Source organism: Notolabrus celidotus, chromosome 7 (assembly GCF_009762535.1).
Source record: "Notolabrus celidotus isolate fNotCel1 chromosome 7, fNotCel1.pri, whole genome shotgun sequence".
In the NCBI taxonomy this organism is placed as follows: Eukaryota; Metazoa; Chordata; class Actinopteri; order Labriformes; family Labridae; genus Notolabrus; species Notolabrus celidotus.
Genome location: NC_048278.1, coordinates 4,908,821 through 4,921,320, shown reverse-complemented (window position 1 = coordinate 4,921,320; position 12,500 = coordinate 4,908,821). Strand labels below are relative to the sequence as shown.

Here is a 12,500-nt window from a genome sequence, read left to right as displayed (position 1 = left end):
AGAGGAGGATTGTGGGTCCTGTAGTGTATGTTAGTATGATGAGGAGGAGGATTGTGGGTCCTGTAGTGTATGTTAGTATGATGAAGAGGAGGATTGTGGGTCCTGTAGTGTATGTTAGGGTGATCAAGAGGAGGATTGTGGGTCCTGTAGTGTATGTAAGGGTGATGAAGAGGAGGATTGTGGGTCCTGCAGTGCATGTTAGGGTGATGAAGAGGAGGATTGTGGGTCCTGTGGTGTATGTTAGGGTGATGAAGAGGAGGATTGTGGATCCTGTAGTGTATGTTAGGGTGATGAAGAGGAGGATTGTGGATCCTGTAATGTATGTTAGTATGATGAAGAGGAGGATTGTGGGTCCTGTAGTGTATGGTAGGGTGATGAAGAGGAGGATTGTGGGTCCTGTAGTGTATGTTAGGGTGATGAAGAGGAGGATTGTGGGTCCTGTAGTGTATGTAAGGGTGATGAAGAGGAGGATTGTGGGTCCTGTAGTGTATGTTAGGGTGATGAAGAGGAGGATTGTGGATCCTGTAATGTATGTTAGGGTGATGAAGAGGAGGGTTACCTCATGCTGATTAGCACATCTCCATTCCTGAAGATGAAGAGCAGGATGTTGTCCTGCGTCACATCGTGAAAGTTGGCGTTCTTCTCGTTGGCGAAGAAAAGGTCTGGTTTCCACAAACACTGGAACATTTTTGGATCCACAGTCAGAGCTTCACTCTTAAAGTCTGTGGGCAGACGAAGACGAGGGTCGTTCCAGCGCTGACGCAGGAAGATGTTGATCCTGTAGTCCTGCAGAGAGAACGTTCTATGATAAACTGTAACACAGTCTGTAGTCCTGCAGAGAGAACGTTCTATGATAAACTGTAACACAGTCTGTAGTCCTGCAGAGAGAACGTTCTATGATAAACTGTAACACAGTCTGTAGTCCTGCAGAGAGAACGTTCTATGATAAACTGTAAGACAGTCTGTAGTCCTGCAGAGAGAACGTTCTATGATAAACTGTAACACAGTCTGTAGTCCTGTAGAGAGAACGTTCTATGATAACAGGTAACACAGTCTGTAGTCCTGCAGAGAGAACATTCTATGATAAACTGTAACACAGTCTGTAGTCCTGCAGAGAGAACGTTCTATGATAAACTGTAACACAGTCTGAAGTCCTGCAGAGAGAACGTTCTATGATAACAGGTAACACAGTCTGTAGTCCTGCAGAGAGAACGTTCAATGATAAACTGTAACACAGTCTGTAGTCCTGCAGAGAGAACGTTCTATGATAAACTGTAACACAGTCTGTAGTCCTGCAGAGAGAACGTTCTATGATAAACTGTAACACAGTCTGTAGTCCTGCAGAGAGAACGTTCTATGATAAACTGTAACACAGTCTGTAGTCCTGCAGAGAGAACGTTCTATGATAAACTGTAACACAGTCTGTAGTCCTGCAGAGAGAACGTTCTATGATAAACTGTAACACAGTCTGTAGTCCTGCAGAGAGAACGTTCTATGATAAACTGTAACAGTCTGTAGTCCTGCAGAGAGAACGTTCTATGATAAACTGTAACACAGTTTGTAGTCCTGCAGAGAGAACGTTCTATGATAAACTGTAACACAGTCTGTAGTCCTGCAGAGAGAACGTTCTATGATAAACTGTAACAGTCTGTAGTCCTGCAGAGAGAACGTTCTATGATAAACTGTAACACAGTCTGTAGTCCTGCAGAGAGAACGTTCTATGATAAACTGTAACACAGTCTGTAGTCCTGCAGAGAGAACGTTCTATGATAAACTGTAACAGTCTGTAGTCCTGCAGAGAGAACGTTCTATGATAAACTGTAACACAGTCTGAAGTCCTGCAGAGAGAACGTTCTATGATAAACTGTAACAGTCTGTAGTCCTGCAGAGAGAACATTCTATGATAAACTGTAACACAGTCTGAAGTCCTGCAGAGAGAACGTGCTATTATGCCCCTCACCATGGTTGTCTCCTGGATAGAGCCAAAGCTGTTAATGAAGATATTCACTTTTGACTCCACAGGAATCCCTAATACGCACACAGAAACACAAATACACACACAAATATACAAACACACACACACACACACACACACACACACACACACACACACACAGGACAGAAACAGGATGTAAAATTATAATAACCCTTGTAAACAGGAAGTTCTGGGTTACCACTATTCCATTTCGACACAGTTTAGGCGGTCTGGTACACAACTACTGATACCAGGAGTGACCAAGGAGTTACACCACTACTGATACCAGGAGTGACCAAGGAGTTAAACCACTACTGATACCAGGAGACCAAGGAGTTAAACCACTACTGATACCAGGAGTGACCAAGGAGTTAAACCACTACTGATACCAGGAGTGACCAAGGAGTTACACCACTACTGATACCAGGAGTGACCAAGGAGTTACACCCCTACTGATACCAGGAGTGACCAAGGAGTTAAACCACTACTGATACCAGGAGTGACCAAGGAGTTAAACCACTACTGATACCAGGAGTGACCAAGGAGTTACACCCCTACTGATACCAGGAGTGACCAAGGAGTTAAACCACTACTGATACCAGGAGTGACCAAGGAATTAAACCACTACTGATACCAGGAGACCAAGGAATTAAACCACTACTGATACCAGGAGAGACCAAGGAGTTAAACCACTACTGATACCAGGAGAGACCAAGGAGTTAAACCACTACTGATACCAGGAGACCAAGGAGTTAAACCACTACTGATACCAGGAGTGACCAAGGAGTTAAACCACTACTGATAACAGGAGTGACCAAGGAATTAAACCACTACTGATACCAGGAGAGACCAAGGAGTTAAACCACTACTGATACCAGGAGAGACCAAGGAGTTAAACCACTACTGATACCAGGAGAGACCAAGGAGTTAAACCACTACTGATACCAGGAGAGACCAAGGAGTTAAACCACTACTGATACCAGGAGTGACCAAGGAGTTAAACCACTACTGATACCAGGAGAGACCAAGGAGTTAAACCACTACTGATACCAGGAGAGACCAAGGAGTTAAACCACTACTGATACCAGGAGAGACCAAGGAGTGACATCAAGTTTATATGAATGACATGTTACCCTGGTCACAAATTTGAGGACACGTTTCCTGTTCATTACGATACAGATTATTAAAGACCAGCACCACAAAAAGGAGTTTATCAGGTTATTAAAGATTATTATTAAGAGTAGTATTCAGATTATTTATCAGATTATACATTACAAAAAAGGGGCTGTAAATTCAAAATTGTCAAACAAGTGGAACTCAAATTATCTAAATCTATTCTGTGTGTGTGCTGTGTGTGTGTGTGTGTGTGTGTGTGTGTGTGTGTGTGTGTGTGTGTGTGTGTGTGTGTGTGTGTGTGTGTGTGTGTGTGTGTGTGTGTGTGTGGACATCTGGATGGTTGTAGCTTGGAGCTTCAGATTAAATGAAGCACACATACTCCTCATGTTTCTCTCTGTTCCCGTCCTCTTTCATCTTCATCCCTCTGTCATGATCATCATCTTCTTCACCTTCATCATCTCATCCTAATAATCCTAGCCATCTCTCTCACATTAACATTTATTAATGAATTAAAATTATGTTATCTACATTTAAACCTCTCTCATCACTCCTTCCTGCTTACCTCCAACACTACTCATCCCTCCTTGCCTCCACCCCTAAGCATACCTCCTTTCCTCGACCCCTACTCATCCCTCCTTACTTCAACCCCCACTCATCTCTCCTTACAATCGACCCCTACTCATCCCTCCTTACCTCCACCCCTACTATTCCCTCCTTACCTCCACCCCTGCTCTTCCCTCCTTAACTCCAGCCCTACTCATCCCTCCTTACCTCGACCCCTATTCATCCCTCCTTACCTCGACCCCTATTCATCTCTCCTTACCTCCTGCCCAATTCATCCCTCCTTACCTCCATCCCTTATCATCCCTCCTTACCTCCATCCCTTATCATCCCTCCTTACCTCCATCTCTTATCATCCCTCCTTGCCTCCAGCCCTAATCATCCCTCCTTGCCTCCAGCCCTAATCATCCCTCCTTACCTCCAGCCCTACTCATCCATCCTTACCTCCATCCCTAATCATCCCTCCTTGCTTCGAACCCTAATCATCCCTCCTTGCCTCCATCCCTAATCATCCATCCTTACCTCCATCCCTCTCATCCTTCCTTACATCCAGCCCTAATTATCCCTCCATACCTCAACCCCTATTCATCCCTCCTTACCTCGACCCCTATTCATCCCTCCTTACCTGCAGCACTACTCATCCCTCCTTACATCCAGCCCTAATTATCCCTCCTTACCTCGACCCCTATTCATCCCTGCTTACCTCCTGCCCAATTCATCCCTCCTTACCTCCAGCCCTACCTAATCATCCCTCCTTACATCCAGCCCTAATTATCCCTCCTTACCTCGACCCCTATTCATCCCTCCTTACCTCCTGCCCAATTCATCCCTCCTTACCTCCAGCCCTCTCATCCTTCCTTACCTCCAGCCCTACTTATCCCCCCTTACCTCCAGCCCTACTCATCCCTCCTTACCTCCAGCCATACTCATCCCTCCTTACCTCAACCCCTATTCATCCCTCCTTACCTCCAGCCCTACTCTTACCTCCTTGATACCTGGGAGTGTATTGAGTATGTAGTTATGGTTCACGTGTGATTGTATTTATTTGAACACTCCTTTGTTACCTTGGAAGTTGGGTCGTATTCGGGGGTCGTAGCTGACCATCAGGCGGTTCAGGATGTTGGAGGTGGAGTTTGCAGGAACTTGAGCCAGATCTTCAGGAGACAGCTGACTGTTTGAGAGAAAAGTGACATAAAACTATTTTCAGATACAAAAAATAAACTTTATAAACATAATGATATCTAAATATTCAAAATATGAAGAGGTGTGTGTGTGTGTGTGTGTGTGTGTGTGTGTGTGTGTGTGTGTGTGTGTGTTTGAGTGTGTTTGAGTGTGTGTTTGATTGTGTTTGAGTGTGTCTCCACAAACAAGAGAACGTAGATGGACTGTGTTTATAGATCTTGGTCTCTAGTGGCCAATCAGAGCTCGTTATCACCCCATTCGCTCACTGATATTAGAGGCTCCTATAGTAAGGGGCCATCAGTTTTAGCTAATCTCAGTCATTGGCTGGGATCGAACTGCCAACCTTCAGATTGATATAAGACCAACTCTACCCACTGAGCCACAGTCCCCCCATGCAACTCTTCTAACCCTGATGGATCCTTGTTTATATTTGTCCTCTCTTTAATAAACATCATAATGCAAGAACAACATATTTCAGCCCAATTTCACAAACCTCGAGACAGATTCTGGACCTCTTGTTGACAGGAAGTCATCAGGCATTGAAAGACCGTTTTCTATCAGTCCACCAGGTGAGAAACGGCTTTCCATAGACACTCAGACGTGTTACATACCTGAGACCTAAGCTACCTCCCAAACGACTACCACAGAGTCACATTTCTATATCAGATGAACATGTGATCAGTGTGCTGGAGGGATTCTGTTCGGTTCTTTAAAAATAAAGTGTTTAACCGCTGATTTCAGTTTTTGATATCTATGAAACTTCTCAGCTTTAAAATTAACTCAGGAAAATAACAGATCAGATCTTAGAGAATGTGAGCATTGAGCAGGGAGTTAAGGGAGGGAATTAAAAGGTAGATCAGACGTTTGAGAGGATGAGCCCCTCAATAACCTGCGTAAGCCACTACTGTGGAGATTACTATCCACAAGATACAGAAACTTAATTTAAAACAGATGTCAATTATGGAGCAAGAGCGCCACCTAGTGTAAGGTTGTGTATTCACTAATTAATGTTATTTAAAGCTCTGAATTATTCAGTAAAATCAGTCTGATATCTGCAGTGGCTGTAGAGTTCTTATTAAGAGTAGTTCAAAGAGCACTCGTGGTCAAAGAGAGTCAGGAGGGAAATGCTGCTCAGTATTTGTCCTGATACAATGCATATCAATAAATCTTCATATGTGCTGCAGGTATGATCCAGACTCCTGGACTGTTGTGGTTTAGGCACAGTCCATATTCAAGTAAAGTTTGAAAAGAGGTGAACCGGGTTGTATTTCCAGGCTGGTGCTTGCGCTGTTTCGGAGCTGGTTGAACTCTTGAACCAACACGGCACTCATTGTTTTTCCACCGGCTTGAGCCCGTGGAAGAGGCACGTCATGATGTCAGATTTACGTGACCACTTTTCCCAGCAGAGCTAGCGCAAACTTTCCCTCACAATAACAACGATGGTGGACAACGTTAGCTTGTCTCCTTGGCCGACCACCGCTTTGCTTGGAATCCATTAGTCTCTTTTGTTTTTTAGGTGCAGGACAATGGCGGAAACACGTTTGATTTGTATTTTTGATCACCGCAACCCTGCCCCTCACGTTCGCGGTTCGGTTCGCGGTTCGGTTCGGTTCGCGGTTCGGTTCGGTTCGCGGTTCGGTTCGCGTTTCGGTTCGGTTCGGTTCGCGGTTCGGTTCGGTTCGCGGTTCGGTTCGCGTTTCGGTTCGGTTCGGTTCGCGGTTCGCAACTAGCTAAGAGTTGGAGACGCTCTGGAACCAGTTTTCCTGGCCGGGAGCCGGTTCACTCACAGTCGAAACACGAAAAAACGGTTCTGAATTGAACGCCGGCTCCTGAAACTGCCTCAGTGGAAAAGGGGTATCAGTGTGATTCTGTGAGGAGGAGAACAGATCCCTGACAGAGGATTCCCTGGCTTTGTTCTGAAACTGATCATTAATAAACATTCATTGATTCATTTCCTCCAATAATGGAGGTGATACGCCACATTCCTAAAACATGTGAAGTTATGAAATACTAAATAACAAATCAATTCAAATAAAAACAACATTTAAAAAGTCCATGCTAAATCGAGTTATATGAACTTATATTGTGTATACATGTGCACACAAATACACACATAGATACACATACACATGAAAACAAACAGAGATAAAAAAAAAACATGTTTACATGTGTTCATAAAGTCCAGTTTTAGTCAGACTAAAATGGATGAATGACAACAAACAATGTTGACTTACGCTGGACAAACGACCTGTTTTCCTTTCTTTCCTTTCTTTGTAGATTTTCCTTCTCCAGCTGAAGTCAGAAAACAAAACGACAGAAACAGAAACAGCAGCAGGATTTGCCTTAACGCAGGAACCATGATGCCTGAAACACACAAACATACTTTATATCATACACATACATATGATTTAAGATACACATAAATATATTCTATAGAATACACATGAACATACTGAACACAACTAATGTTAACATAAACAAGATGACATCCCGCTGCTACTGTCAGGTGTCACACCTGTAAAGGTAATAGTTTATTTAAACCTGGAGGAGAAGATGCTGATCAAAGAAAGGATAAATAATTTAGAGTATAATGGTAGGCTAAAATAATGTACTAAAGATGCTATAGGCTCAGACTGCTATGGCCTTAGACTGCTTTAAACTCAAATGGCCATAATCTTGTAGTGCCGTAGGATTGCTATAGGCTCTGACCGCCATAGGCTTAGACTGCTATAAGGCCAGATTGCTATAGGCTCAGATTGCTATAGACTGAAACTGCCCTTGGGCCAGCCATAGGTTCAAACCATCATTGGTTAGACTGCTATAGACCAGAACTACTACAGGGTTCGACTGTTATAGGCTTAGACTGCTATAGGCTGGGAAAGCTATATTACCAGACTGCTACAGGCTCAAATTGCCATGGGTTTAGACTGTTAAAGGGCCATGCTACCATAGTCTTAGACTGCTATAGGCCAAAACTGCTAAGGCTTAGACTACAATAGGCTTTGACTGTTATAGACTGAGACTTATATAGGCACAATGGCCCATAGACTTAGACTGCTATGGCCTTAGCCTGCTATAGATTTAATCTGCTATTAGATCAGCTATAGGTTCAAACTACCATTCAGAGTTACACTTTTATATGCTCAAACTGCTACAGGCTTAGACTGCTATACGCTCAGACTGCTTTCTGTTTAGACTGCTATAGGCTCAGACTGCTTTCTGTTTAGACTGCTATAGGGCAAGACTGCTATTGACTCAGACTGCTATAGGCTAAGACTGCTATAGACTCAGACTGCTTTAAGCCTTGTTTATACTTCTCAGTCAATTCAACACCAAAGCCTATGCCGTAGGTCTGCTGAAACGACGCCGACCGCAAGCCCTGTGATTGGTCCACTGTACGATATTGTATTTCCTGCATTTACATCACATCTGGAATCACTGTGTATTTCACCTCCTCCTCCGTCTCCTCTCTATTCTTCCCTCTAATCATGTCTGTATGATAAACAGTAACATGTATCAGCTGTAAGTTAACATAACATGCTCTGAATGGCTATGAAAAAGTAGGAAATGTAGCGGGGCCGGAAACAGGCGGCCTGACTATCAGAGAGACCACACTGCCCTCTAGTGTTTCAGTGGAGTACTGCAGAGCGACACAGCCACAACATCGCACAAGTATGTGGTGCTCACATCCGCGTCAGCCACTGATGCTTAGGGTCTACGCAGAAGTATAAACCAGACTTGAGGCTCAAATGGCTGAAATATTGGAGTGCTATAGGCCTTTATTGTTACAGCTATGATTTTAGACTGCTACAGGCTCAAACTGCCATAGGCTTAGACAGTTATAGCCCTATGTTGTCATCAGTTTGACTGCTATGGGCTCAAACTACTATAGGCCTAGACTGCTATAGGCACACACTGCTATCAGCCTATAGCTACAGGTTCAAACAACAGTTGGTTAGACTGCTATAGGCCAAACCTGCTATAGGCTTAGACTGCTAAAGGCTCAACCTTATACAGACTCAGACAGCTTTAAGCCCAGATTGTGGTAGACAGAGCTTGCTTTAGGCTTAGGCTATTATAGGCTTGGACCACTTTAGGTTTACACTGCTCTAGGCTCAAACTGCTATTTTCTAAGATATAATCTTGGACTGCTATAGGTATAATGTTGTCTGTTTTCTTCTGTAGTTTAGATGAACATTTGTTGTCGCCTCAGCTCTTACTGTTGGATATTAAAGTCTGTGTGTTAAATACAAATATTGTAATGTCTGTCATTTTAATATTTAACCTTTTTGAGGTTCAAGCTGACATTAAGTGATATTTCATATTTCAGACTGCTCCTGGTGAAACTGCTGGTCTCTCTTCAACAAAAAAGAAGCAGGTCCAGGCTTTACTTTGGTCCTCATTGTGAAATCAACTCATACTGAAGACTCAGAGAACATATGATGCAACATAAGGTCCCAACAACACACACATTCACACACACAATCAGCCCAGCATGCAGATTCTCTGAGAGAGAAAGTCCTGGGATGGGGGGGTGGACTGCGGCGATACGATGACACAGCTCTAGGAGGTGTGTGTGTGTGGCTTTTATGGTCACACACACACACACATGCATGCATGCACACACACACACACACACACACACACACACACACACACGTTTCTCTCTGTCCATAACATATATACTGTATATACATATGTATGTACATATGTATATACAGTATATATACAATGAACACACTCACACACACACAAACCCCTACATACAGGTTAAACACAGGTTCGTTCTCACACAAGGACAAACCTGAAGCTAATAACACTGTCCTGCAGCCCGAGGTAAAAAGATTCATTACTCTGCTCCTAAGCACACACACGCACGCACACATTCAGAAACATTAAGACAGACGTGTATATGCTCCCACACAGATACCGACACACACAGACTAACACAGAGGTAGAACACACACACATACAATCTGTATGTTTCTTTAATTCTTACCTCTGGAGTGTCGGAGCGTCAGAGCTGCTGCAACACAGAGAGACGCGGCTTTGCTCACACTCTGTCCTCTCTCTCTCTCTCTCTCTCTCTCTCTCTCTCTCTCTCTCTCTCCCTCTCTCTTCCACTTGCTCGCTCACTCTGTGTGTGCGTGTGTGAGTGTGTGTGTGTTCGTTTATCTGCATCGCTCTGTATTGGAGTCCAAGTCTGCACAGCCTGAGGGGGATGAGGACTGTTACTGACTCACAGGACGGAGGGCTCTTCATTAGCTGGCTGATTCTTTAATCAGAGCGGACACCCGAGAGAACTCCAGCTTTATATTCATCTCTATTATTTCTCTATGTATTTACATTCATCTAAATAAAATCTATGTATTTATATTCATCTATATAAACTCAATATATCTATATTAATATATAAAAAACTCTATGTATTGATATTCATCTAAATAAACTCTATATATTTATACTCATCTTTGCAAACTCTGTATATTTACATTTATCTAAATAAACTCTATATATTTATATTAATCTATATAAACTCTATATATTTATATCCATCTATATAAACTCTATATATTTATCTCATCTCTATTGTCTCTATAAATATTGATCTATGAAAACTCTCTCTATATTATCTCTATTATCTCTATATATATTTAGATTCATCTAAATAAACTCTATGTATTTATATTCATCTATATAATCTCTATATATTCATATTTTTATTGTAAACTCTATATATTTATATTCATCTTTGCAAACTATATATTTATATTCATCTCTATTATCTCTATGTATTTATATTCATCTCTACTATCTCTGTGTGTGTGTGTGTAGCCCTGTATATTTCCTCGTGTTATATATTTGGATCATTATCGTATCTGATGAGGACAGTTGTGTGATGCTGCTGACATGGACAGAAATCTGTCCTCTCTTCACTCTGAGTAACGTCCCTCTCTGTCTCTAGGTGACGTTCTGATTTTAAACGTGTCTGCTGCGTTCTGACAGATTGTCCTGACACACCATCTCTCACTTCCTGTTACATCATGACATCATCAGGTCACTGTGTCCTTCAGTGAACTGTCACAGGATCACCTGCAGGTGGCTTCACCTGTGTGACATCATGAGCAGGTAAAAACTCAGCTGGCTTCACTCTGATGTTTAAAGAGATCAGATAATTTAATCTGGATTATGCCCTCAGGCTCTCTCTGCTTTTCCTTATAGAACATTCAATGAAAGGGAAACTGGACCCCTGCAGGTACTGTATCGTTCTGCAGGTGATAACAAAGATTATTTCATGTTGATATGACATCAGTCACACAGAGATGATAAGCAGCAGCTCTTAAAGACAGTCGTGTTAAATCTATATTTTTCACAGGGACAGGTTCAGATAAAAAGCTGACCAAATAAAGAACACGAGTTTAAACCTCAGAGCAGCTTAAACCAGGAGAAATGAAGAAGAGATTAAACAGCCTCCAAAATAACCTTCATGATCAACCTGTCCTCAGGCCTGCTGCTGTTTTTGCTTACGGTTGAAGCCAGCTCATCTCCTGACGTTTATTTCAGGGTCATTGTGTTGTTCATGAAATCAGTCACTGACGCTGCAGCGCTCTATTTCACTCGTAACACAGGCTGTGTTAGGCATATCTCTGAACGCAACGCTGGTTTGGAAACCTCTGCTGCAGAGACTTCATACTTAAACCTGCTTTATAAAAACCAGACCGCCTAGACTGTTGTATGTCTGAGACCCTGAGGAACAGCTGGCGTTGAACATCAGACCAGCCTTTAATATTCAGACATTTAGATCTACTCCGACTGAACATTTCAGACACTCCAGTTCATGGTCGTCCCCACATCCTGAGGAGGACGTGTGTCAGCTCTTAAAGAGACGGAAGGAGATTTTCCTTTTTATCACAACAAGCCATTCAGGATTTAGTGTGAGGCTCCTGTCTGGTCAGAACTTAAAGCTGGGCTTTAAACAGAATTTAAACCTGGACTTTAAACAGAATTTAAACCTGGACATTAAACAGAACTTAAACCTGGGCTTTAAACAGAATTTAAACCTGGGCTTTAAACAGAATCTAAACCTGGACTTTAAACAGAACGCCCTCAGCAGACCTGGTGCTGGGTCAGTAAGGGGGTTCTGTGGTGCTCAGTGTTAAACAGGTTTAAATGTTTTATTTTAAAGATTATTGAATTGTATTAATATCCATCTTTTAGCGCCCCCCACAGGTGAACCAGCATTATGAGCTGTGGTTGTGTTCAGCATACAGTAACTGTTCTGTAATCACACATTCTCATTAAAAACAGGAATGTTTTATTTTGGAGGTTCACGTCAGTCCACTAGGTGGTGCTGTTAGGGCCTTTGATATCATAGTTACCATCCTCATAATGAAACATGTATCACAGTTAATAAGAAAGAGTGGTGTTTGAATTCAGTGTATTCTGAGTGTTTGATCAGAGAGAGCTCTGAAACACTCATGCATGAACCACTGCTGTATGCAGGAAAGTAGGACGAGGCCGCCTGGGATTTAAACCTATGACCGTTTCGTCCCCGGAGATGCTGAATAACCTCAGACTGAACCCCCAGAGACCTGCACTCCATCAGATGTTCCACATGTGCTCTGAGAGACCCTCTCAGGGGACATTCTCCTCTGAAACAACTGTT

At 42.7% G+C, this 12,500-nt stretch overlaps 1 protein-coding gene across 2 annotated transcripts in view; it reads right to left on the bottom strand.

Annotated features, from left to right (window-relative positions):
* Positions 1-9,918, bottom strand: part of LOC117816668 (glycine receptor subunit beta-like) — a 14,493-nt gene extending 4,575 nt beyond the window's left edge. The window contains exons 1-5 of one of the 2 annotated variants that reach the window (XM_034689037.1): positions 9,834-9,918; positions 7,069-7,198; positions 4,717-4,823; positions 1,961-2,028; positions 560-786 (exon numbers count right to left, since the gene is read on the bottom strand). In XM_034689037.1, coding sequence (XP_034544928.1) covers positions 560-786; positions 1,961-2,028; positions 4,717-4,823; positions 7,069-7,193 — 527 coding nt within the window. In that variant the 5' untranslated portion in view covers positions 7,194-7,198; positions 9,834-9,918. Of the gene's footprint in view, positions 1-559; positions 787-1,960; positions 2,029-4,716; positions 4,824-7,068; positions 7,199-9,833 lie in introns of those variants that run through there. The other variant, XM_034689038.1, reaches the window with a different exon arrangement.
* Positions 9,919-12,500: the final 2,582 nt, after the last annotated feature.